The sequence below is a fragment of the Fundulus heteroclitus genome, chromosome 16 (genome assembly GCF_011125445.2).
Source record: "Fundulus heteroclitus isolate FHET01 chromosome 16, MU-UCD_Fhet_4.1, whole genome shotgun sequence".
In the NCBI taxonomy this organism is placed as follows: Eukaryota; Metazoa; Chordata; class Actinopteri; order Cyprinodontiformes; family Fundulidae; genus Fundulus; species Fundulus heteroclitus.
In genome coordinates this window covers 8,485,311-8,512,637 of record NC_046376.1, presented here as the reverse complement: position 1 = coordinate 8,512,637, position 27,327 = coordinate 8,485,311, and the positions used below count along the sequence as shown (strand labels likewise).

At 42.4% G+C, this 27,327-nt stretch overlaps 2 protein-coding genes across 2 annotated transcripts; one reads left to right on the top strand and one right to left on the bottom strand.

The window, feature by feature from the left end:
• Nucleotides 1–9,351: 9,351 nt before the first annotated feature.
• Nucleotides 9,352–13,971, bottom strand: tmem100a (transmembrane protein 100a). Its single transcript, XM_012872078.3, has 2 exons — nt 13,824–13,971; nt 9,352–10,521 (listed from the first exon to the last, which is right to left on the bottom strand). Exon 2 carries the CDS (start codon nt 10,440–10,442, stop codon nt 10,038–10,040), a length of 405 nt encoding a protein of 134 aa, XP_012727532.2. The 5' UTR covers nt 10,443–10,521; nt 13,824–13,971; the 3' UTR covers nt 9,352–10,037.
• A 1,300-nt stretch (nt 13,972–15,271) lies between these two features.
• On the top strand, nt 15,272–27,025 carry LOC105932826 (phosphatidylcholine transfer protein). The gene is made up of 6 exons (XM_012872117.3): nt 15,272–15,461; nt 18,936–19,053; nt 22,119–22,198; nt 22,295–22,466; nt 24,474–24,541; nt 26,341–27,025. The coding sequence occupies exons 1-6, from the start codon at nt 15,333–15,335 to the stop codon at nt 26,413–26,415; spliced, it is 642 nt and encodes a 213-aa protein (XP_012727571.1). The 5' UTR covers nt 15,272–15,332; the 3' UTR covers nt 26,416–27,025.
• Nucleotides 27,026–27,327: the final 302 nt, after the last annotated feature.

The following is a 27,327-nucleotide window of genomic DNA, read 5'->3' as shown; positions in this document are numbered from 1 at the left end:
AACATAAGCAGACTCTTCAGGCCCGTGCAGTTTCCTGACATATTTATCATTTCTATGCTGATGACCTTCAGCTCTGTTGTTCTTTTAAGCCTGCTGAATATTTTAAATGCTTGAAAAACTTTGTTAATGACATTAAACAGTGGCTCTGGGACAACTACTTGCAGGTAAACTCTGATAAGACTGAAACACTCATCATTGCGCCTGAGAACCAAATAACAGAAATTAAGAAATGTCTGGGTGTGTTGGCCTCCTCTGGCAAACAAAGCCTCAGAAAGCTTGGCATATTTTTTTATTCTGCCATGTCACTACAGTGTCATTCTCGCAGATTAATCGAAAACTGCTTCGTTCAGCTAAGAAATATTTCTAAGCTTCAAACTTTGGTGTCAAAGGCTGAATTATATTCCTATATAATATTCCTATATTCCTGCTTTTATTTCATCTTGTCTTGACCTTTTTATATGTTTGAATAAGAAAGATCTTGGCTGTCTGCAGTCAGTGCAGAATGCTGCTGCAAGACTTTTAACCAACACAAGAAAAAGATAACACATTACCCCAGTTTTAATATCTTTACATTGGCTACCGGAACATTTTAGAGTTCATTTTAAATTTTAGAGCTCTGAATGGCCAAGCTCCAGCTTTTATTACCAACCTTTTACATCTGTATTCCCCTTCTTGTAGTTTGAGATCCTGCAGCCAAAGGCTGTTAATGGTTCCAGGAACTAATTTTAGGACCAGAAGGGATCGGCCTTTTAAAGCTGTGGCTCCCAGACTGTGGGAAGCGTTGTCTTTATTCATTCTTTTAAAAAGCAGTTGATGACCCACTTGTTCTATGCTAACTAGTTTTATGCTATGATGTAGCATTTATGATATTTTTATTTTTTGTTTTTTTTATGGCTGTTTTTATTGTAAAGCACTTTGTGGTTTTTATCCTGTGAAAAGGTGCCATATAAATAAAGTTCACTTACTTAATTACTATACATGAACCTTCTAACCTGGCACCATGTAAACAGAACCGCAGAACTTCGAGGCGGTGAAGCAACGTTCTGCGTCATGCTACTAAACGAACGAGCCGCTGTTGGGATTCTGCATTTATTCATTTGATATTAAGGAACTTCTTTCTTTTTTTTAATTTCAGCTATTTTTGTTTTTTGAGACGTATTGTCCAATTGGGTTGAAGCCTTCTCAGCAAAAAAAAAAAAAAAAAAAAGGGGATTATAATTTATGACCCAGTAGTCCTGTTGAAAAGGGATTCAGCGTGAAAAAGAGAGGAAACAGTTGGGAAGAGCTTTGTCTTTATTATGTGGTAAAATGAGGGTTGGACCGGCCCTCAGAACCTCTGGGACGTTGAACAAGCGACGCACGCCAGCTGCTCCACAAACCTCTGGCAGCGCATGAAAGGCTCAACAGCGCAGGTCCTGCAGAACCTCTCACACCCTTATGTGACCCGCAGATGTTTGATGTTTTTAGCATTCAGGGGAACATCGTCTTTTAACCTGCCAGAACCAGGGTCCACGCAGACTTTTCTCTCTCTCCCCGGTGACTCAGGCGGCTCATTCTAGTTGAACCAAAAAAACGGTTCCCCTCCAACGGTGCGTCTCTTTACCGGAGGTTTTCTCTCTGTCTGTCCTGGACCAGTTCATAAAAATCTCTGCTTCAGTCCAAACAAGCCAGAGGGATCAGGACGGGGGCCGACACGCCTCTCCCTCTGCAGGAAGGAGCGTGAGCCGGAGAAGAGTTTCAAAGACGTGGTTTGGCTCATTTTTATGGCCTCCTCTGATTCTGGGCTTCCTCTCCCTGGGCGGGGTCGAGTCAAACCAAGGTTCAGCTGAGGGAAATGCAGCAGAGCTGCTTCAAGACAACTTCTGCTGGAGAACCTGCTTTTAATGCTAGATTTTAACCAAAGCAGGTTAAGGCTGAGAATGAGGGACTGCTCTCATCTAGAAAAATTATTTAATGCAGCGGGGTTTTAGAAAGGATAGTAACAAAAAGTTTAAATGCCCCACTCTGGCTAAACAGCCTAACCCTGAAATCCAACTTAATAAACAATTTGATAACAAATAAGACAGTTTTTATTAACAGATGTTCAACAAAAATCCTATATAAGAAAGAAAAATAGTATAAATAGTGTAAATCCGCTATAGTCTGAAGCCTGGCCTGTTTGTGGTTTGTTAGAGAACAATAACAGCATCATGGAGACCAAAGAACCCAGCAGCCGTGGTCAGGAAAGACGTTCTGGTCCAGTTTAAAGCAGGGTCCGGTTCTACAACAACTTCCTAAGCTTTGAACATCTCCCAGGGTTCTGATCGATCCATGATCTGGACCTGGAGAGAGGATGGACCACCCGCAGACCCACCAGCACATAGACGTCCACCAGGAGAGCTTTAATCAGAGAAGCAGCAGGACCATGGTGGCTCTGGAGGAGCTGCAGAGATCCAGAGCTCAGGTGGGAGAGTTCGTCCACTCTGAGCATCCCACAGATCTGGCATTTATAAAGTGGTAAGAAGAAAGCCACTGCTGAAAAACCCAAAAGGGAGTCATGTCTGTATCTTGAAACCAACCATGAGGGAGACACAGCAAACACCTGGAAGAAGGTGACCATTTAGACACACATACCCAGAGGAAAAGCTATCCATCATGTTTGTTTTATGTGTTATAATCACTTAATTTTAACATGCTGTAGGTAAGAACGGTATCTAAACCTTTATTTGAGTCCAAATCTACAGCGCTAATAACTTCACAATAGTTGCAGTCGCCACTGGTCTGAATGCTGTTTGAAGCGCTGCATCTGTTTTAGTGCAGGGAAGCATTTTCTAGGCATGTTTCTGGGGGAAATGAAGCTTTATACGTCGCAAACATCAACAGCAGGTGGAAGGAAATGGACCAATGGGAGGTTTGTGCACCGTGTTCTGCTGGTTGCTTGTGATGCTGGACCTCAACAGAAGCTGAATGTGTCAGTGCTGAGGAAACCTTCGCTTTCAGTCGCTTTCAGCCTATTATTTACCGTCTACCTGCACACACATTAGCTGCTGAGAAAGTTTTCAAACAAACCTTCCTGATTGTCTCTCAATGGTTTAATAAACACAACCTGATGCAGAACTTTTCTAACACAGATTCTCTATATTTCAAAGGTCCAAACAGACTTTTAGGCAACAGCAAAATTTCACTGATTTGCTCCTAAAGTTTCTTTGATTTTCTTTTTACTTTTTTATCATACAGTTGTGTTTTTTTTGTTGTCTCTTTTCTGTGTCTCTGCTCTGTCTTCTCTAAGCCCCAGTGGGTCGAGGCAGAGGAGCGTTCACACTGAGCCTGGTTCTGGTTCTGCTGGAGGTTCTCCTCCCTGTTAAAGGGGAGTTTTCCTCTCCACTGTCGCTTCATGCATGCTCAGTATGAGGGATTGCTGCAAAGCCATCAACAATGCAGACGACTGTCCACTGTGGCTCTACGCTCTTTCAGGAGGAGTGAATGCTGCTTGGAGAGACTTGATGCAACCTGCTGGGTTTCCTTAGAGAGGAAACTTTATGACCAACCTGGAGGATTTGATTAAATCTGACTTTGTAAAGAGCCTTGAGATGACATGTATCATGAATTGGCGCTATATAAATACAATTTTATTGAATTGAGTTGAATTCTATTTATATATTTCTGTTTCTAGAAGGTTTCTCTAGACAGCCAGTCGCCTCAGTAAATTTTCCGTTTCTAAAAGAAATCCAGACATGGACCAGATTTTGGGCCTTTTTCGTAGATTCGATCAGCTCAGACTGAACACCTTCAACAATCAAAAAAAAAAAAAAACCGTTGACTCGTCTGGGATCCTCTCGTTGTTCTGCACAAAGCCCAACTTCCCTTCAGTCCAGCTGGTCAGAGAGCTGTCGGATCCAGTCCGTTTGAGCCTCTTGATCTCCAGGCGGCACAGCTGTTGTCCTGCAGAGACGTGGACGCAGCGAGAAGACCGCAGGAGCCCAGCTCGTTAAGTCTAATTGTGGGGAATTTCAGCAATGTGCAGTCGCTTGTGTTGAAGGCTGGACTTTCACACGGGGTGCTCGCTGGTTCTGCGGTGAAGAAAGGTTCTGTGCAACGATGCATCTGGTGCAGCTTCATTTATCCCATCCCATCTAGCCATCCTTTGCTTGTGCATTTAATTTCTTGCAGAAACACCAGTTTCAGTCCTCGTCTGCGTAAGCTCATGGAATAAAAACGTTCTGCCGGTTCTGCTCCCATCCGTGACCAACCCTGTTTTTACATTTTTGGTGCAGCGTGCTAGCTTGGTTCCAAGCCCGATTCGGTCAGATTTCAATTAAAAAAATATTATCTTCCGCTGTCACTTTATACATGTTGTATTAATTAATACTGTATATACTTCAGTGATGGTATCTAGGCGCTACTTTATTCTATCTGTAATACTTTTTCCCCTGGTTGTGCTGTTCATTTTACATCTCTTTGCAGGTGAAGAAGCAGACTGGTGTTGTTTTATCATTCTCTCCCTTTCCACTCATCTTTCTTTCACCTTTTCTCCTTTTTTTTCTCTTCTACTTTCTTATTGTAGTGTGCCTATAACATGAAATATTCCCATGCATAAATTATAATAAAGCTATTTAAATGTATAAATCAAGCAGAGCACTGTGGCAAAAGTGGTACGGCTCCACTTGTGAAAGCAAAATCTGTTGGGCTGTTTTTGGCATTAAGACAACAATTCTTAATGCTACACTGCCAGACAGGACACTATACATAATTTTTTTAAACAAAACGACAAAAATGTAAATACTGAATTAAAAAAAAAAGACCCATATTTAAACTGAATGCTTATGTTCATTAGATAAACACACAGAGCGTTGCTGCATGCTCTCAAAATGTGAATGTTTGGTTTCCCACTAAGATTGGATTGTTGGGGTGAAACCCTCTCTCCAGCGTCACGCTCCAGCTCATTCTGGGGATCCCGAGGTCAGACAGGATACATATAGACCCTCCAGCAGATTCTGGGTCCGACCCGGGGTCTCTTACCAATGAGACCGTCTCAGGAAACCCCTAAAGTGAGGCTCCAAGGGGGCATGTTCATCAGATGCTGGAACAAGCTGATGTGGAGCTGATTAAAGCCCCCAAAAATGTGTTTCTGAAATTCTTAGCATACAAAATCAGACCAATAAAAGAAACATTTTGGACACAGAAATGTTCTATTCACCGTCATAGGCAGGACTGCTGACATGGCATTTATCACTGGCCTGCATCCAAGCACGTTAACGGAAAGTTCTGTGGAAAGAGAAAACGTGGTAGAAACAGGTCCGTTGGATGAGAAGCTCCGGAACCACAGACCCCAGAAGCGTCTCAGATAAACTCCCGGTCCCAGAGTCTGGAGGGAGAGCGGAGACGGACGGAATCCGTGCAAGATGGGGTCCAGGGTGAAGTTTTCCACGGACGGTGATGATTCCTGGAACCATGTCGTCTGTTGGTTCTGGTCCACTGTTTTTTTTAATCAAGTCCAAAGTCAACGCGGACATCTACCGGCACCGATTCCTGCTTTTAACACCAGTAAACGGGCCCGACCATGCAACACTGCGCTGGTGCAGAAGTTCATGCAAAAGCAGCCCTGATGGTGCTGAATGGTGCCTACCAGACATGGACATGCTGTTTAGTCGGTCCTTCTTTCTGGATTAAAATACGTTTCATACGTTTTAAATCAGAATCCTCATAATAAAATGCATTAAATATGTCACTCTGTGTGGAATAAATCTGTGTGTTTCACTTTTTAAACTGAATTTATCAGAGAAAGGAATGATTAGCCCGGACAGCGTCGGCTTTATCTGTAAGTGCATATCTGTGTTTGCGGGGGCTTTACTCCTCCTGTTTATTGATAAACCGACCCGGCAGCATGGCCCTGGCTGGAATGACAACCACGCCAGGCACAAAAAGTGACGCACGCAGACCCTGCAGCACCCCGCGTAATGAGGCTAAAGACACTGACGGCCAGCAGCTGTCAAACTTCATATCAAGTCTCCTGGTTTTCCAGCTTGGGTCTGGGTTCCTCTGAACCTGAGAGCCGCGGGGAGCAGACGCCCTCTGAGCATCGCGTGGCCCATAAATGTGTTAGCGATCTGAGCGCCGGAGGGGTGGTGAGCTCCCAAAAGTGACAACGTGTGTTGTAGGGTCTCCTCTGACGCAAGGAAACCTTTTAGTTGTAGTGTCTGGTGTCACTCGGATGCATAGCAACGCAAATGCTGCCTATAAATACGCTTCCCAGTCCAGGCTATTTTAAAACCAATAGGGTCAAACAGGAGAGTCCAGCTTCCTTTCAGTATTGGAAACAAAATAAAGTAAAAACTTCAGGGGAAGCAGCTCCACTAATTACTCAGCAAATAGGTTCACACTGAAACTATTTATTATTTACCACAATGCAAAAAGGGACCTAAAAGTAAGTCAGGTTTTCTTGAAATGAGTGTATGTGTCTTTGATTTGAGCAGAATAATAAGATGATCTGGAAATGGAATTAATATTTTTACCCCTAAAATCAGATAATGAGATAAACTACACTTGAAATAAGATGATGGAGATGAGTTGTTCCTATTTTAAATCTTATTCCGTTGACAGATAATCTCATTCAGATGCTCAAATCAAGGACAAATACATTCATTTCAAGAAAACTTTACTTGTTTTTAGTTCCCTTTTTGCAGTGTAATAGATTTGTGGATTCTAATATTCTCTTCTCAAATGACTGTTTTTTTCTAGATGAAAGATACCTTGAGTGTTTTTGTGGTTGAATTGGTGCTTTTTGAATTGTTGGATTGTCAGATATTACCGAGGTTCATCCTGCACAGACTCACCTCCAGCAACGCTTTAATCCTTGAATTAGAAGATTCAACCAGGAGTCAGAGAGACTCGGGTTCATGTGGAGCTGACAGGTTTGGTGGCTGGACGTCCATGACGAGAATCTCCTGCCCCCACCACAATCCCCGGGTGTTCTGTTGGGCCGGGATCTGGTGACTGTGGAGATCGCTGTGGTTTCAGTGAACTCGTGATGCTTCTGGAAACCCGTGTGAGATGATCTGAGTTTGGTGGCACGGTGCGCTATGCAGCCATCTGGTCCGGTAAGGGCACGGAGATGGACCGCAGCGATACTCAGGTGGGTGAATAAAGCCCAAATGGTACTAAGAGACCCAATATGGGTCAAGAAACTTTCCCCCACACCATGACACCACCACCACCAGTCGGCACAGCGTGGTGGATCAGACGCCAGCTTTACTGTTCGGTTTTGGTGACTCTGTGAGAAAAGTAGTCTCAGTTTCCTCGTCTTAGCCAACAGGAGCGGCACCGGGTTTGGTCTCCCACTGTAGCACATCTTGCCTCTGGGTTTGTTCAGAGATAAAACTCTGTAGCGAGTGCTTAGTTGAGCCTCTGGTGGCTTCCTTTCACCTGGAGCCGGTCTGCTTATCCTCCTCTGACATCAACGGGGCATTTTTTTACCCACACAGCTGCTGCTGAATTGGCTCAGAGCCCAAAAGCTTCACCTCCAACAATATAGATTATATATTATTCATTATCATAAGAGCAGCTGGGACCCAAACAGAATGTGGCTGGGCTTTTCTTTTGCCTGGATGGGCTGTTTGGGGAAAACCGTCACGCATGAAGCAGAGGTTTTTGGACTGTAGAAGCTCAGATTGGTGTTAAGAGTTGCATCTATGGAGCACTGGGAAACCTGGGGGTGGAGCGACATTCTTAACAGGCAGTTACAGGAGCACCTGGCAGGTAAAACAGTTCATAGGGTTTAATAGTCCTCTGTAAGGCCTTAGCAGCACGTGACTGCAGTCCTGGTTACATTGTGTGTTCGCATGAGGCCGGCGGGCTGTTTCATGCTCTTTTAACTGACCTTTGGATGCTCCTGCAACCGCCGGATAATTTTAAAATGGCTCCAGTTGTGGTAAGACACGTGCTAGACCCTCAATAATTTACACCCCCATCGCTGCTCTGCATGAGAACCAAAATATGTGTGAATTCTGCCGATTCTTCCGCTCGGTATCTGAGCTGCATCTCCAGGAGGTGTCGAGGTCTAAGAGGAAGCTCAGAGGGGGCGGGGCCTTTTCTGTTGTTGCACCTCAATTATGGAATAATCTGCCCCTGCACAGAGAGGCTCCTTCACTGCCCACTTTTAAATTTCACCTTAAAATCCACTATTATTATTTGGCTTTTACCACTACCGAGAATTAGTTTTCCTTTTAAATTTGCTTTTGTTGTTTTTTTTTAAGTGTTTTAATGCATTATCTCTTTATTTTATTTTATTTTTTTATTGGATGTGTTTTAGATTGTAGTGATGTACAGCACTTTGAGTCAGCTGTTGGCGTTTTTTTAAGCGCTTTATAAATAAAGATGCTATGGTATGGAACAACACTGCCTATCTGGTGTTACTCCAGGACTGCGCTTTTGTCAGCAAATTATCTAATTTTTTCCATTTTTTTCAGCTACATAATAATAAATAATTTGCACTTTTCCATCAGACATCTGACGTTTTGGGTCCAAACTGATCCAAAAGTGTTCAAATGTCCATTCACTTTGAAGAAAGCATGATGCTGCCACCACCAGGTTTGCCCATAAAGTCGCCTTTGATTTGTTTTCATGGCAAATATAACACCATCAGTTCAGACCCAAACTCCAACTTTTGATTTTATCAGACCACAAAACATTCTCACAAGGCTTTGTGGGAGTTAATTCTGGTTTGGAAGTTTCTTCTGAATTGAAAATCTTCAGTTTTTTTTTTTTTAACCCAACTCATTAGTCAAAATGTGGAGAATCAATTTAGAAACATTCAGTTTTTGCAATGACACTTGTCTGATTTCTTCTCCAATTTGCCATGTGGGAATATAAAATTACTTTTACCTTTTCCCAATAGAGGACTTTGTACATTTAGATTCTTTGTAACCTCCTTGCGAAATATGGCTTTAGATAAAGGATGCAACTGAACAACTGTTAAAACAAATCCTGCTAGGACACCAGATCCTTATTTCAGGTTAATCCGATTCATTTAGCTGACAGCAGCTGTTTGCCAAAGAAAACAACATGCATTAATAAAGGTTTTTCAACCAATTAGCACCCTTAAAAAACAAAATAAAATTAAAGATGAAAACAAAAGCTAGATAATAATAAAAAACTTATTAAGGTTAGTTAATTAAGGTTAAATGACACCAGCCAGACACTGGTGTGGAGAAGACTGTATTCAAATCAGCACTGAGAAACAAAGCTTCCAGCTCATAAACTGTCTTAGAAGTCAGAGCAACCAGTCACGTTTCCTCTAAATAGGTTAGTGATCACATGACCCCACCAGGAGACTAACGGCTCACCAGGAAGCAACGAAACATTCAGCATACGCAGTTTAGTGTTTCCCTTCAGCCTTCATCCAACCAGCCGTCTGCTCTGGAACCTGCACCATGGTGGAGTATCGGTGACTTTATTCAAACTCGTCTTGTTATACATGCAATAACTGTGAGATTTATATCGCTTACACGAACCACGAACATTTTACATTTAAATGTTTCAAAAGTAAGCAAGTTCAAACTTTATATGGTATTACATTTGATAGCAGATAAAGTTTATCATGAAACAGGAAGTGGAGGATGAAAGTGCTTGAGGAGAACATAGATGAGAGGTTAAATAGTCCCGATCTGGCCTCCGCTCCGCTCCGCCGCGTCGTGTGCCTTGTTCCCACAGCAGGCCTGTAAGATTGGATATGATTCTGGATTTCCCCGTTTCCGACCTCCATCCTGGGTGTTTTTCTTCCCCGCAATCCTTCCTGTCGCAATCAAAGCTGCCACATGCGGCAGCGCCTTTAATGGGAGACTTCCTCTCCACCGCTGTGCGCGCTGCTAACTCATTTTAATTGTGATGCATGCCTCCTGGCTGCGTTCCCGGCACTCCAGATGCTCGTCGTCAGCTTGACAAATGAACCCCGTGACCACGTCTTCAAAGCCTTCAGTCCCAGGCCTGCTGTCGGAGCTTTTTACGGGTCAGAAATGCAGCCATGTCTGGTTACGTCCCAGAGACACTGGGGTGGTTTGTGTTCAGGTGAAAATGCCCCTCCGGTTGGTGACCAGGGCAGTCTGACTCTCGCGTCGCCTCTCCTTCTTCCGCTCCAGCCTCACCTTCCAGCAGACGGCGCTGGACGCCAGCAGCACCAGTCCGGCCGATAGCAGCACCAGCCCGAAGTAGGAGATGGTGGAGCCGTGCGAGTTGAAGCTGTACGCCACCGCCGTGACCACGATGCCGGCGATGAGGACCACCACGCCGAACGGCACGGTGCAGCGGTAGCAGGAGAGCTCCGTGCCGCCGGTGGCTGCGGCCAGCTGGACCTCGTTGACCAGGGGGATGTTCACCGCGGCCGTGGCCGCCGCTGGTCGCTCTGCGGCTTTGGGCTTCTCTGCGCTCGCCGGCGTTTTCATCGCGTCCTTATTAAGTTCTTCTGGCATGGCAAGGATCCGGATGCGGCCGCTCTGCGTCGCCAACTACAGACGGCTCGTCGTCTTCACCACGTCGGGGTCTCCCCGTCTGAGGAGAAGCAAACCGAGCGGTAAACAAACCAAAAATTGTCAAAAAGGTCAACTTCAGTTGCTCAACACCAAAAGAAAAGAGACCAGGCAGATGTTTCTGGTTTGATTTCCACATCATATTTCACAATTTCCCCGGGGCCCCGTCTGACCACACGCCGCTTCAATAAACCAATGTAACCTCTTTGCACAATCCAGGCCGCCTCTTAACCCACTGAGGGGAGAATGACGCAGGTCCGCTCAGCCCAGCATGAGCTGAGACATTCCCTGGAGAGCGCAGGACACGGGCCGCTCGCTGACATGCAAGAAGCTTTGGACGTCCCCCTCCTTCCTCCGCCTGCAGGCTTTGCCAACGCAACGCTGCGATTCCGATGCGGGAGCGACGAAGACCGGGAGGAAAACCCCACTTCATCACAGCCAGATGCTGCCGGGGTTCACCTTTCTCTCCCCAGAACAGAATCGCTGCTCCCCGGACGGCCACCCGGAGGCTCGATGCTGATCTTTGGGTCAAAGCTAAGCTTCTACTGGGTATCATCACCTCTGGATTTGGTGGTTTGACATTCCAGCATGTGGGCAAATCCACTGTAAGACAGTATGCAGGACGAAGACTTCACCAGCATAGCAAATAAAAAAGTGTTCAGACAGCATTGTTGCATCTTTGTTATTTCGGTCTGAACGTTTCTCTGACAAGTGAACAAGAACCTGAAGAACACCAGTGAGGAGAACAACTCTGAATGTTAACAGAAGCCAGAGTTAGAACCTGTTCATACCAGAGATGTCCACGAGTCGTTTTGTCCAAGTCCAAGTCAGGTTTCTAGTCTCTAAAACCGGAAAATAAAACTTTCCCAACAAATCCTCGACATCCAGGTCCCCGCTAACTGTGCATGGCTCTGGGTTAGGAGGGCTGAACGTGATCATTTAATAATGATCTTTAAATATGTTATCATTCATTAACACTTAGCTTTTAATCCTTTAGCATTTAACGCACCATTCTGCTAAATGCTGCTTTATGTTGTTTTTAAAAAAAGCTAAGTGCAATGTTCACCCCTTTAGAAATGTGAATAGGCATTAATGCTCTAAGAAACATAACGGCACATTAAAACCTGTTAGTGTTGAATTTTCTTGGTAATGACTGAGTTCTTCATGTCGCTCTAAATTAGGTTTGGAGGATTTCTTCTCCTCACTCTGAGCTGGAGAAGCTTCAGCTGGCGACCGTTTTCTAAAACCTTTTATTCTTTATTGTAGATAGTAGAGATGCTCAAATTTAAGGTATGACTTATAACATAATAAACGAGACAAACTGTAGGGAGTGAATAAATTAGTGTTGAAATTCTGAACAGGAAGTGCTTTTATTTTGATATTTTTAGCTGGAAGCATCCTTGTACTGGTGGAACTAGTTAAGGAGTGAGAATAAGTTCTGATTATTTTGTTCTAAAATGATCCAAAGTCATTTAATTCAGCGTTCAGTTGGAGACACGATAATGCGGTCGTTATAATAAAGCTACAGCTAACATGGACGGGTTGTTGTGAGTCGTTAACATCCCATAATAATCCTCCAACATCACCGGCGGATGATCCAGCTTGTCTTTTCACAGTAAAAGAAATGCAGTCTTCAGCTCACAGACCGGCTTCCTTTCTGTCTTCGTTACCGGTGATAAAAACCGGGACCAAGACTCAAGTCTCATTCTCAGATCTTTTATTTTTACGACTCAAGTCCGAGTTCTTAAGCTCGAGCCGCCGTCTCTGGCTCAGAGCTGGTACCAACATCTAGACAGTGCTAAATGAACAGGCTGAGCTTCTCTGGAGGTTGGAGAAAGTCGAATCTGGATTAGGTCAGCAGGTCAGCTGGGGCCCAAATGAAGAACTGCACCGAGACCTGGTTTAAACTACCTTAAACATCGTTGTTAAAATGTGAACAATCTGAGACGTTTCTGTGGCGATTTTCTGCAGAGAGAGTTAAAGATCTCCTCACTGAGTATCAGGACGAGCAGCTTCTTCCCTACCATCACAAACATCAACATGTGGAGTTTTACTAAACATTACCGGACCTTTAATGGGAATCGTGAGCTTTGCTTGGATGGGACACAGACACAAACACTGCAGGGGGGCTGGGGTTTGGAACAGAGGAGGAAAATGAGGAGAAGCGCCTCAAGCTTGATAAGTCTGGCAGAGAATGCGTCATGCTGTGGGCCTGTTTCTCTATACCGGAGGCCCCGGGGCCCTGGGGCCCACGTTACTATAGTGCGTGGCATCATGAACTCTGTGAAACATCAGGAGCCTTCAAATAAAAACCTGACGGCCACTGAAAATGGCCCATAACTGAGTCTTTCAGCAGGATCCGAACATGTCACACAGAAATACTTCAGCAGGAACAAAATCAAGTGCTGCACCAAGTATTTAAAAACATAATTTCTGAGCTTTTTTCACTTCGTGGCCCTGAAACCTTTAGCTTCATTTTTTGGGTTGTTACTATTAGCAGATGAGTTGTAAAACAATAACTACATTTCCTCTGTGTTCTCCAGTAATTTCTGGAAAGGTGAATATTGTATAAATAAAATAAAAAAGATTAGAAGCGTTTTGTTTTTGTGGCTGTTTAACCTTCGGATCTTAGCAGCATTAACATGAAGGATCCTTGGATGCAAGTCGTTCTCCACAATCTGTTCATGCAAAGCATTAAAAAAAATCCAGAACATCAAAAATATTAAAGGTTGTTCTCATAAAGAAGCCTCTGAAATGCCAGACTTTTTCTTATCAGAGGAACCAACAGGCTTTTTTGTTTGTTTGTATTAAAACAGAACTGAATTATTTTGTTTTTCTTGATAAAAATTGTAGAGAGAGTAAATCTAGAGTTAATTAAGAACAAACTAAGTGTTATTTTTGAAGGACCACTTAGGCAAAATTAATGAAATCAAAGCGGACATTATCTAAGAAATTTAACAAATCTGGTCCGAAGTGACCTGAAATCAGAACAGATGGGTTTCAAGTTTCCTTTACACCTATAGTCCGCCCATGCGCACTATTTCACTTTAGAATTTAATTAACTTTATTCATACAGCAATTAACGACAAATGCAAAGGAAGGCTCTTTACGAGATAAACGGATCATATCCAGACTTATAGAAATAAATCTTAAATAAATAAATTAACACACACAGTCCAGATTCAGCTGCATATATTCCGATTAAATCCTAGAAAAGGGAACAAAAGCTGCTGAAGGCGGAATCAGCTCATCTTTAGTTACTGGTTATTATTTAAAGGATAATAAATTAAGCTGAAATAAGGTTAAATTAGAAAGAGTCGTCACCTCATGAGTTATTCTCACAGCAGGAGTCCAAACCGCTGCAGGAAAAATCTGCTTTGGATCCCAGCCTGTTCTGCCTGGTTCGGTTCGGGCTGCGGTGGGTCCTCGGTAATGAAGCCCGGGGGCCAGACTGCCATCCTCACCGAGGAGGACCGAGTCAAGTATCGATGACTGAGTCAAGTTTGCAGTGATCAGGGAGGGGAGACGCTTCCTGCTGGGCTTTTCAAAATAAAACATACGAAAGGCGCACACAACCGAGTCAGAACCTCGTCGAAACAAGATCTGATGTCGTTGATTCTGATCGAAACGTGGACGTCAGACTGCCTGACACTAAATCTGGCTAAAAATCAGCATTTTTATGTCAGATTTTACTCATTGCTTTCCTCAAACACAAAGTTTACATACATTAAGGTTACTGTGCCTTTAAGATATTTGGGGAAGCCCGGGTGCTGATGTCATGGCATTGAAAGCTTTGGATTGGTTATTTCGCAAGACTTGGGTGAAGTTTAGAAAAACCTGTTCATATAGTTTAAGGCAACGCCTAAAACACGCTGCTTCCTTGGGTCACATCTTTGAAACTTCAAAATAAATCAGCCAAGACACCAGGAGGAGAACAGCGGACCTCCAAGAACCGATTCATTCCAGATCCACGTGCCTGAAGGGCCATATCTGTTCAAGCTGTGGCTTCCAGGTATGAACAGCCTGGAGAAGTCCAGCCGCTCAGGAAGAGACGGGTTCTGTCTCCAAGACATGAACGGGCTTTAGTGTAAAATGTCATCCCCAGAACAAAAGCCATAAAAAGCCCGGTGAAGACGCTGCTGAATTTATAAGGGTGGAATTTTCCTCAGATAAACGAGACCTATGCCAACATGGGCTGAAAGGCCACTCAGGAATGAAGAAGCCATTACTCTAACGACCACATTAAAAGCCAGATTACAGTCCTTAGTTTTTACTCAAAAATTTTGAATGCAGCACACCTGTTCAGAGGCAAAATGAATTATATACAATTCAAAGGTGATTTAATGCAGTTTATTTATAGAGCAAGGATTCCCAAATATCATCTAAAAAAAAAAAAACACGGCTCAGTTTTATATAAAATCTGGCTTTCTTGTGCTCTTTTTTTCCCACTGCATTTTTTCCTTCCACTTAACTTTTTACTATGTTTGGATGCAGCCCACTGTGATTCTTTAGCAAAGATCTTTTGTCGCCAGAGAACACTTCTTTCACAGAAATCCTGTTATATTCTGGTCTCATATACCCTGAAAAACTATATAATATAGTATAATGCCGGCATTAAAATCATATTTCTGGGTCTATGTTTCTTTCTTATTCGCCTTGTGTAACATTTCTAATAAAATCACAGCAAAAGTGGCGGTGAAAGCAGGTTTTCTGAACGGGAACCCGTCCAGCCTACTGGGGCCTTTTATTCTGGCAGCCCAGGCCGGAAGCGGCGCGCCTGTCTCCGGGCTTGCGGCTCAGCTGGCGGCCGCTGTCAGAGGAGCTTTGGCCGTCATGTCGCTGCTGTTCACGGATGAGGAGTTCCGCAGCGCCTGCAAGGAGCTGGACGAGCCGCAGCTGGACGGAGGCTGGGAGCTGTTTACTGAGACCATGGGGGTCAAGATCTACCGGCTGTACGACAAGGTAGGAAACAGTGCGTCTGTGGGGGGGCTGGTTCCTCTGCAGAACCCGCAGAACCCGCAGAACCTGTAGCTGCGGCGTTATTAACGCACAGCCCGGCAGCCCTGGAACATCATCACATCTGCGGGTGTTTTTATTTACACCCAGCGGCCCAGCTGGGACGTCCCAGCGGCCAGAGGCGCAACAACCCGGAAACGGAGCGCCAGAGAGCGGGTTTGAGTCAGAAACGGGCGGCCTGGAGAGACTCTGGAATCTGGTTCAATGTTTTTCAGGACTGGATTAGCAGGCTGTGGGGAAAGAAGACTAACTATGGACAAGTGTCTGAGTTTACTCCGTGTGTAATCAAATTTATTGGTCTAAAGGTTGATCTGTGTTGTTTTACACCTTTAATCCTTCATTTGCAAAGTCGCAATTTGAGTTCCAATTAAACTCACTGATCATTTAGTTTCTCAGGATGGCTGAGAGCCCGAATGGTCCAAACAATCTCTCTCTAAAGCCAAGTAAGGCTAATTTAGTCTATCTTTTTGGACCTATAATTTGGGTTTTTAAATAGGGCCCTTGGTTCTTAAACTGCATCTGGTTTAGATGGAAACTGCAGCGAACCTGCTGTTAATATTCACAAACCCGAATGTTTTGAATATGAATGTTAAAGATCAAAAACGGTCCTGACCAGAACCTGTTCTTGGTACCAGACCCGGTTCTTGGTGCCAGACCCTAGCCTAGGAGTCTGCAAGCTTTACAGTCCAAAGAGCCTTTTCCTGCCTTTTGTCCAGTGATTAAATTTCTTTAAGAGCCAAACATGTTGCATGACCCTGTTTACATATTGATAATTAGCTCCTTTAGAAAATGTTTTTCTGTTTAAAAAATAAATAAATAAAAAATTCTTTCTATTTTTATGTTATGAAATGAAGAAAAATATAAAACTTGGGCATAAAGAGGGTGGATCCATTTTTCTTCTCTGAGATATGTGGAACATCATGTAAAAATAAAAAAAGAAACAGCAGATTGTTTCCAACCTAGTTACAAGAAAGCACATCTAAGACACATTACAGGTACTTTTAGTATGGTTTTGTTGTGAAAACTTGAAGCAAATTTTTCATGAAAAAAAAACCTGATTTTTTTATTATATCTGTAAGAGATTTTGAAATTAGAGAAACTTTACTGCAAAGTTGGTTGCCATGGAAATTACAGATAAACTGACTCTGAAGGCAAAGTCTCTGACATACTCAGACTGGACAGAAAGACTGTTATGTGTCAGCGAGGACGTCTGCAGTTCTCCATTAATGTGATAAACGGAACGCCAATATCATATTGGGAACGCCCTGAATGGGTGGACACGTTCAATTTTTCAATTCAATTCAATTTTATTTATATAGCGCCAAATCATGAAACATGTCATCTCAAGGCACTTTACAAAATCAAGTTCAATCATATTATACAGATTGGGTCAGATTATACAGATTGGTCAAAAATGTCCTATATAAGCACATGCTTGGTATTTAATGTGTCTGTGTGAGATAACTAACGGGGCTCTCAGGTACCGGTTGCGTTGTGTTGTTATGAGAACCCAGTACTGAAGCTGTAAACATCCCTCTGCTTTTTAGATTAAAAATGGTAAAATATAGTTACAGTTTTATTACTACAGAATTCTACAATAGAAACACCACATTATCAGATAAAAGAACCAGGGGAGGCCGAGATCGGGTCGATAAATATAACATATCTATACTTAAAAATACATTAGTTGGTATGATAAGGTATTCTATACAGAAATGTGGGCCTACTGATGATTTCTGCTTTTACTGTCTACTCACTCAACACTTGGCCCTTTGCATGAATTGCATGCACCGCATATTTTTACCTTCCAATCAACTTTCCATTCACAAACTTGGATGCAGCCCTCCTTTGGGAGTACTTGGTCTTTTCTATCTCAAGCCTCCAAATAGGTTTCCTAGCTAATAGGAAAAAAAAGTATTTAAATGCACTCTGCTGCAAATAAAGGCTGATTTATTACCTTCCAGAACCAAAAAAAACAAAGTGTTTCACTCTCAGACTGTTTAACCGCTGGCCAAAAAGTATACAGGAGCTTACGATGCGTCACTATTAACGCTAGAATTACCCATAATGCAGCAGCGCTTTTCGGTAACCATAACAGTTAAGAGGGCGGCTGCAACGGAACGAAGTTTTAATGATGCCCAAATAGTTCTCTGGAGAGTTTTCCTAACTGAGTGACGAGTTGCCAACTACAAAATGACAAATGAAACCGAGCGCGCTGATCTGAGTTATGTTATTAAATAATGACAAAGAATAAACTAAAGTGACCAGTAAAATGACCAAAATAAATATACCAAATAAATAAATAAAATAGCCTATTTAGGTGGGAATAGTACACTAGTTACTTCTCAGGTTTCATAATTGAGAGGCTGACGCACGGCTGAGGTCCGAGGTTGTGGCGTGTAAGAACGCAGATTGCAGCTCATTTTGCACTGATTCCCTGCACTAGTTGCACAATTTAGGGAGCGCTGTTAGAGAAAAACTTGCGTCTCGGAACTTTATATCGCGGATCAAGAGTGGCAATTAGTTGCTGAAGCCAGGTTTTTCAGCTGCAGACAGCAGCAGCATATCCATCACTATGAAGCACGTTACTGCATGCGTGATGTTCTTACGCTGCTTGGACGCTTTTTCATTTTATCACAAAGAAGGGAGCCCAGTTTAGCTGCTATACCTGTTTTGTTATGGAAGAAGTCCAGAAGATTCCCAAGAAGACGCTCAGCAGCGCGAGCTCTGTCAGCCCCACAGCAGCGCGGGGCTGACAGAGCTCGCGCTGCTGCGGGAGTGAGCAGCTTACATGATGAAACAAGTTGGTTGCGTTACCAGACTTTGTTTTTACCGGTTCCTTGCAAGTTTTACAAATCACTGGTTTATTTCTGTCAGGCTGGTGAACTAGTGAAACTGTTTGGGACCGTTTTCTCCGCCGCTCCTTGCTGCGACATATTCACGTGCTCTGTGTTGTGGTTTGAGAGGGCGGCGCTTTGTGACGGCGTGCCTGGGTCCGCGATTACGATTGGTCGAGAGGAAGTAGTGACTGTAGCATCAACTAATATGATAGGCTAAAAGGCAGGAAGGAAAACTTTCTATCGAACTTTTATCGACCCTATTTTTTTCTATCGCGCCACACGTCTATCGATCGATATATATTGTTATTGAATTATCGTCCAGCCCTAACTCTAAACCCAGACAAACGAACATCAAATTATCATTTCATTTATGGCTCCTACTGCTCCTTCGGTCATTTAGGATGCAGCGGTGTCTCTGAATGGGATCTCTCGCTCTCGCTCTGCAGCAGGTTCAGGCAGAGACACAGTCCGCCTGTCTCCCACTAGTTGAGCTCCCACATGAGCTCAACTAGTTTTTCACTGTGTCACTTTGGTGTTTGGCCCGCAGTAGCAACACCGAACGTTCTTGTGCTGTTTGCAGGACACTGGACTTTATGAGTACAAAGTCTTTGGTGTGCTCGGTGGCTGCATCCCTGACCTCTGCGCAGACGTCTACATGGACTTGACGTATCGGAAACACTGGGATGGATACGTAAAAGGTAAAGGAAAAACGTTCACACCCGACGTCTCTAAAAAAAAAACGTCTTCATTGTTTTAGAAATCATAATATAACAGTCGTTCTTGACTTTACATAGCTCAGCATTTTTCTGATTTGGCCTTCAAGCACATATGCAGTAACAAGCAGGTAACACGTTGTAGCTGTAGCCTGTAGTTGCAGGTACAAATTTCCAATTTCTGCAATTATTGGCTATATAACAATTAATGGATCAGACGCTTCTTTAGATGTTGGTAATGTGCTCACCACAGCACTAAGTAGCGGTCAAACTGTTTAATACTAATAATGTTTGTTGGTTGCACATTATGTTCAACAAGGATTGATGTCCAACTCAACAAGCTGTTCTCTATTCAATATTAATATTCTGATTAATAAAAACAGTAAAATGTCTTGCTTTAAATAGTCCTCGTTTACAAACATCTTCATCTACAGGCCATTTTTGTTGCTTGTGGTTAATGCAGAGAAACGTCGAAGTTAAATCGCAGTTATGGTTGAAATATATTGCGATTTAGATTTTTGGCAAATCGTACAGCCCTAATTCTGACGTAGTTTGGTTGACCTGGAGACCAGCGACGAGGCTGGATGGTTGGATTTGTGTGGAGCTGATTTGATTGGAATTGGGAGCAGGAGGCCTAAACGGCTGCAACAGTGGATCTGTCAGTTGCTGGAGCGCCCGACAGCCGGATGACGGCAGATACCTCATACATCCGTGTTAAAAATACAAAGTGGGGACAGTGCCTTGACTTCCATTAATTTTCTATCCTTTCTATGGCCTTACCCTAAACCTAAACCTAACCTTTACCAGTGTATACCCAAACCCACCCTAACCCTAATTTATGCCTAATTTACATCTTAGTCCTGAACTTAGCCTCTTTTTACTTGAATGAACTCACTTTGGTGGTAAAACATGAAAAAATATGTTCTCACTCAGATGTAGTACACACACACACACACACGGGTCGTCCATCATTGTGTCTTAAATTACGTCCAAACTCAACCATTCCCAGTGGGTGTGTATTGTTGGACATATTTGAGATAATTAAATTTGTTCTGTTTTCTGCATTCTTGTCGGACAGCTTTTGGCCATTCTACAGTGATAGCAGGGGTTGGTTGTATAATTTATTTGTTTTATTTGTAAAGTTGATATTTTTGCCCCTAGTAGGTTTGTGGAAATTATAAATTTAGTTCTGATTGAGATGGCGTCTGTCTTGTTCTATGTTTTTTTTTTTTTTTCTGGAGGTTTGAGTCCAATAAATGATGTTTAGCAGCAGAAGATCCGTTACGGTTAGGGGAGATGAGACTGTGATCTGCTCCAATTTGCCTCAAGGAGTTCAGGTTTAGAGCTTTGTGAGGACGTTGTTGCCTCAGCCATGGTGAGAGGGACCAGAGGAGCAAAACCGTGGACTTTTGTGCGCAGTGAAATTATTTCTGCAGGGTTTTTTCCTGCACTGATCTGCTTCTTCTCCTCTCCTGCCACTGCAGGAAACCAGAGAGCCGGCGTTGCCGCAGAGGTTCAATCAACGACCCTGCACGACAAAACTCAGTAGCTTTCAGTGAAAAATTTGAGAAAGCCTCGCTAAATCCGTTAATCTGATTTAGGTTAGTAATTACAGCATGTGTGTACAGAAAGCTGAAGTTTCCTTTACCCTTTCTTTTCTTCAGACGTGGTTCATGGTTTGTAAACAGTAACAGTTCGGAGTCCACCAGCTTATGTTTACACGAAAAGTCAGTCTTTGGGAAATGGATTTTCTGTGTTCAAGGAAAATTAAAGTCCTCCGTTTAATCATTAGTACTCCATTAGTACTCCATTAAATATCAGCCTTACAGAACTGTGGCATAAAACGTTTATAATTAACTTAATTTGTTGAAAACATCCGGCGAAGATTTTCCACATTCTATGTCTGGTTCTTAGAGACACAAACTTGGCAAACGTTTTATATTCACTTTCAGGCGTGACGAACGGATCCAGTCGGTGGGTAATCCCAGACTGGCCACCAAACGCTGGTTTCCCCACATCAGCTCCCCGCCGAGTCCAGCCCGACAGCGGAGGTCTGGAGTTCCCAACGACGAAAAAAGACGAAAATAGATTCAAAACCGGCTCTTAAACATGACGAACTGGCTGCGCAAATGAAGTTTGGAGGTGTACTTTCTCGCCTATAAACATCTTAAAACTACTTAGAAATAAATTAAGGGTATAAAATATATAGATTCGTAAAGTCATCTCCTAACTGCTCATTAACCAAAGACCCAGGCTTGTTGAAAAGTCCTTTTCCTCACACCAGGACCTTTTTCCCAAATGGAAACATGCTAAACAGAAGTAGAAAATAAATTAAATGGGATGGGCGGACATGGAACTCCTGATGACGCAAGAGAAAGAGCATGGAGCAGAAAAAAAAACAGTATGATAGTTTAATAAAACAACATGCAAACTCTGTCCCACCAGCATCTTCCAAATATCAGGATATCAGGTCCAGGAGGGAAACCCCATTCATCATTCTGGGGCATCACGAGGCATTTCTCTGCCATTGTGGATGTACTGTCCCTCATGTTCTGGGTCTGACACGGTGTTTCCTACCAGGGCGACGTGCCTGAAGGACTTCCAAGGGAGGAGGAATCCTGATCAGACGCCAGATCCACCTGAGTACTGGGCAGCTGGCAGGCGAGGATGGCAGCCTGGGCGCTCTAATTCCTCGCCGTTACAATCTGGCAGTAGGGTCGGGGAGGTTCAAAATGCAAAAACTCAGAAAATAATTGAAATAAATGTGTATAGGTGAGACTTCAGGAGCATTCGGGAAATTTGTATGTATTGAAAACAGCAAAAAGTACAGTAAAAAAGACCAAGACTGGCTAAGTAAAGAATCAAGCTTCACACCGTGGCTGCAGCTTTAATGGAGTAATTCTCTTGACCAGTGTTTGCAAACAAAATCTATCCGTCAGTGTAAACCTGCTGTAGTCACATTATTATTCTGATGATTATTATTACACGAATCAGGTTTCTAGGGCGGGACTGCTGTGTTATTGATCTTTTTCTCATCTTTGTTCCTTCAGAGCTGGATGAGAAGGACTTCGGTGGAGACAGAGCGATCTACTGGGAAGTGAAATACCCGTTTCCTCTCTCAAACAGAGATGTATCCTTTCGTCTCGTAAAAGCAAGCGTCTTTCGTTGCCGTTTTACAATCGGGTTCATTTTATGGCATCTTATTCCCTAACCGCTCAAACGTCAGTATGTGTACGTGAGAGAGCGGAGAGACCTGGACGTGGACGGCCGAAAGATCTGGGTGATCCTGGCCAGAAGCTCACCGCAGACTTCATGTGCGGAGAAGAAAGGCGTGCTGAGGGTGAACGACTACAAGCAGAGTGTTGCCATGGAGAGCGATGGAGCCAATGGCACGCGAGGTGACTGATTGGCTAATTAAGAGCAGAGGTGGTGGTTCAAGGCTCTGTTTTCGGGGCACTTCTATTCAATTTTATCATAGATTTTAATTTTTGTAGAGTTTCTGAGAGGATACCATCTCTTAAAACACATTTGCTTGTCTAAATTATATTTATGTCAAATGTATAACACCATTAGTTGATGGCTAGAATTTCCTCCAGCCTAATTGAGGAAAGACGAATCATTGTTTTTGGTCCCAAGGCTGTAAAGTTTGAGATCAGCGCTCAGCTAGACTCGGTTAGCTTTAGCTTAAGCAATAGCTGTAATGCTAAATCTGTTTTAGTTGTTTAATGTAATTCTTTAATTTCTTTTTTCTTATTTTTATTTTGCCTCTTGAACAGAGATGGCCAGACAAAAAAATAGACTCAAGTAAGAGTAGCACTACTTCAACTTAAGTATTTTTACTCAAGTAAAAGTAAAAAGTAGCCAACCAAAAATATTACTCGTGAGTAAAAAAGTATTCGGTAGGAAGGCTACTCAAGTACTGAGTAGCAATACTTATCAGTTAATGTATATACTGTACAGTAAGTTAGAACAATGCTAAATACTTCCCATGTCTACTCGTCCTCCAAATGGCTCAATGAGCTCAGCAGATAGAAAATAACATTAAAACAAAGCTAGTGTACATGAAGACATCCCACTTTAACATAAACGTAACATCTGTGTCTTTCTGTTGCATTTTTGGATAACCAAGTCTGTTCTTAACTGTAGTTACTCACGGTGGGTAGAGTAGCCAGAAATTTTACTCAAGTAAGAGTAGCCATACTTCTTAATGATATTACTTAAGTAAAAATTCAAAGTACAGTGCAGTAAAACTACTCCTAAAAGTAAATTTAGTTGAAAACGCTACTCAAGTAAATGTAACTGAGTAAATGTAACTAGTTACTACCCACTTCTGCTCTGAAAAGCGGTGAAAATTGTATTTTGAAGTATTGGTTCAGCCCAAGTGAATTTGCTATGTTTTGCTAAACTTTCAGCTCTATTTTGTATCTCAAAGGTTGTGTTTGAATATTCTTATTGTCAATTTTACGCTTTCCCACCCTTGATTTCTTAAATTTTCCGAACATCAGTGAGTCAGTCTGTAGTTGAAGCCCTTGAGTCTCTCCTGGTTCCAGCGTAGGGCTGAACGATAATTCAGTATCAATATATATCGATCGATAAATGTATATTGATGATAGAAAAAAAGGGTCAATAAAAAGGTTCAATAGAATAACAGTTTTCCTTCCTTTTGCATTCTAGTCATGAAGTTTAATATTACCATCACTATATCCTCCCAACCAATCACAAACGCAGACCCAGGAACCAAGCTGGTTCCCGTCAGAGAGTTCAGAAAGCACATGTTCTGTTTTTCTTTTCTTTTTTTTTTTTAAAACTTGCAGTTTTGGTAAAAAGTTGGTGGAATAAAGGTTTGAGTTTCAATTCAGTGTTTGTGTGTACCTGTATCTAAAAATAGGTCGCTAAGCAACAGAATAAAATGGCCCAGACTGCACTTAAAATATAGATTGAATTTGTTGATAATTATCAATATCGATCAATCTGATTTCTATTTTATCAATATACTTTTTGTCTATATTGTCCAGCCCTATTCCAGCCTACTCTGCAGAACCAGAACCAAACATGGAGAAGCAGCATTTAGTTTTTATGCTCCACTTATCTGGAACAAACTCCCAGACGACTGAAAAAATGCTGAAACCCTCAGTTCCTTTAAATTAAGGTTAAAAAACTATTAGTTTCGAGTTGCCTTTGAACGTTAATGTTCAATTTAAACGATTGTAGTTCACTGAAACTTTATTAGATTTAGTTTGTAGTCCAACTTATCTTGACCTGCTGCTACTATTCCTCTGTAATGTTTTCTTTTCTTTGTTCTGTTCTGTTCATGTTCAGCACTTTGAATTTTCTTGTTACTGGAATGTGTTTTACAAATAAACTTGCCTTGCCTATTCGAGAGCTAATCTTCTGCTGTGTTTCAGTGTTCATGCACTACTTTGACAACCCCGGCGGCATGATTCCTACCTGGCTGGTGAACTGGGCAGCGAAGGTGAGTGCAGTCATGTTTAATATGATCTGAGCAAAGTCATCCAACAGGAAGGTTTACAAACTGTCATAAAATAACCGTGCACAAAGAAATAATGAAATTTTAAAGGAAGAATGCTCCTGTTTCAGCACACCTGTCAGCTACGGCCTTATCTGGGAATGTTTCCTTGTGCGTGGGAGTAATAGGAATGGGGCGAGATCAACAAAATAGAGGAAAAAAAACAAGAAAAAGTGTTTGAGAAAACCTGATTAATTAAGACCAATAAGGCAGTTATCACTTATTTTGTTAGTCAAACTTTAGGCAAAAAGCATTTGTTCTTATAGAATACATATATTTGCAAAAAAGCTCTTTTGTTTAAAAAAAAAAAAAGACAGTTCAAAGCTATGTTATTTTTCTGTAACTCTTATGATAATTCTTCTGGAAGACGTTTCAAAGTCACAGAAGACATTCCTGTCAGGTCTGTCTGGCCTTTGAGATGCTTTTATGTTTTCCTCTGTGCTAGTCAGTGTGACCTTTCTCTGTTCAGTTTCTTTAAAACAGAAAATATGATCATCTTTTTTTCAGACAGAGATGGTTTGTAATGAACAAAAGTATCTGAACCAATCAGTGCAGTAAACCAGAAAATGAAGCCAAACGCTTCACTTTTTCACTGAAAATAAACCTTAAACAGACCAACGTGGGTCTAAAACAGCAGGTTATGTACAACAAGGCGCAATCTGTTGCTAAGCTTTTACTTTGTTTTAAAATGCTAAAAAAAATCTAAAGTATTCATCCGAGTTGAACCTATCAGTGTCCAACTGGGTATTTGTCAAACAAAAAGATTTAACTCCCGTATTGAGAGACATGTCTCCTGCATTTAGTCACCATTTAGGTGGCATGGCACTGTTTGCAACACCAGGTGGGGATGTGAGTAGTGTCTGGTTTTATTAGACATCACCAGGCACTACAAAGCACATGAATTTGGACCCCTTTGGCTTCCCATACCTCCACCTCTACTTCTTCACTGCAGCTGAAGATCTGCCTAAACTTTTTCAGACTGCTGTTAAAAAACAATTAATCAAACTTCGTTACATCATGGTGAACAGCCGGGCTTGCATTGCTTTGGTGTGAGGTGCTTTAGGTGGTGTCCTAATCTCTTCACGTTAAGAGATTATATTTGACTAACTTGTTCTTCGTCTGGTTGTATGCAACGGACTGTGCCGTCTTTCCCCAGTTAAACACTTTACGCCCCTATCATACCGTCGATGTCTACAATGTTTTACCACTTAAACCTAACTAAAGACGACTGTATGTTGGAGACGTAAAAATAGAAGAGCATAAAAAGGCTTAGAAACCACCAATATCTAGTTTACCTGCTAAAATGGGCCCAGAAAGGTATGTGTTAAAAAGCACCAAATGGAGGTAAGGAAGCCACGTGTATTTTTGTGCCAACTAACTTTAACTAAAATTGTGATATTTCCAGCAGTTTTTTAACTTGGCTTCATCCGGCTCTCCATCATGCAGAAGGAATTCAACTTTTCATGACAATAACGAGGAATTTTGTTCCCTACGTGCACCTCCCAAATCCCTTAAGCATGCATGTTCAGATATTGAATGTGTACTGCTGACCTGGGATTAACGGACCCATGGGAGCTCCCTGTCCCTCCCCTGGCTGCATGGTCCTCCTTGGTTTTTGTTTACTGATGTGCTGCAGACTGACGTCAGTGGCTCCCCTTTCTGCTGCCCCTCCTAGGTGGGTCTCTTTGGCTCATCTCCCTGACTAATGTGTGTGTGTTTTTTTTTTTTTGTTTTTCCCTCTCCAGAGCGGGGTCCCGGGCTTCATTAAGGATTTGCAGACGGCCTGCAGCAATTACAAAACGTACTGCGAGGGGAAATGAGAGCAGCGGACGGTGATGGCGGCTCACTCTAAAGAGCTTTGATGAATTTTCTTGCTTTGTCTTTTGGGGGAGGGGGTGCTATAGGGTGGTGTTTTGGGTGAATGCGGCATGTTTCTCGCAGCTCTTCCTGTTTACCCGGGCATGACGCGCTCGACCCTCGTTGAAAGGCTGCTGTGAATGGATCGGGTTCTGATGTACCGCGGCAACCATGTGATGCACTCCTCGCCCTCTGGCCTTTAGCGACTTTCAGGGGATATTTTATGTGACGCTCCGAAGATCTAAAAATGTTAATCATTCCTTATGTCTCTATTTGCTGAAAACAATCTGCCTTGTTCTTGTTTACTGTCTGTGTTGAATGAAACAGATGTGATATACTTTAAGCTTGACCACTTTTGGGATCGTGCACTATTTGATTTTGCTGGAATTCACCTTTTGTTGCAATAAAGTGGATTTATACAAATATTCACAGGTGCAGAAATTATGCGGTGGCGCATATGAGCTAAAGTTACTGGATTATTTCATGCTGTACCCCTGTACCTTTGGGCTCCTTTTGTTCTGGTAATGAATGGAGTGTAGCTGTGTTAATGCAAATAAATTCAATCTGAATTTACTGACGCTTCTCCTTTATTCTTTCACGCAGCTAAGATACAGGATTGTCTGAGATAATAAAAACTATATATATATATATATATATATATATATATATATATATATATATATACACCATGTATGTTAAAAAGATCTGTAGCTTACTGATGAATTAGCTTAAGGGATCTAGAGAGACTGTCTTCAGAAGTAGATGACCAAACCTACTTCCACATGCTATCAACTAATCATCCTAATCAACATTAACCGGTTGTAATATCAGACACAGACAGCTTGAGTCAGTAAAAAATATGTTCTCATATTATA

Coding starts and splice junctions, on each gene's coding strand:
- tmem100a (XM_012872078.3), bottom strand. CDS start 10,442: ATGCCAGAAGAACTTAATAAGGACGCGATGAAAACGCCGGCGAGCGCA.
- LOC105932826 (XM_012872117.3), top strand. CDS start 15,333: ATGTCGCTGCTGTTCACGGATGAGGAGTTCCGCAGCGCCTGCAAGGAG. Junction 22,199..22,294: donor TTCCTCTCTCAAACAGAGAT/GTATCCTTTCGT, acceptor CTCAAACGTCAG/TATGTGTACGTGAGAGAGCG. Junction 22,467..24,473: donor TGGAGCCAATGGCACGCGAG/GTGACTGATTGG, acceptor GCTGTGTTTCAG/TGTTCATGCACTACTTTGAC.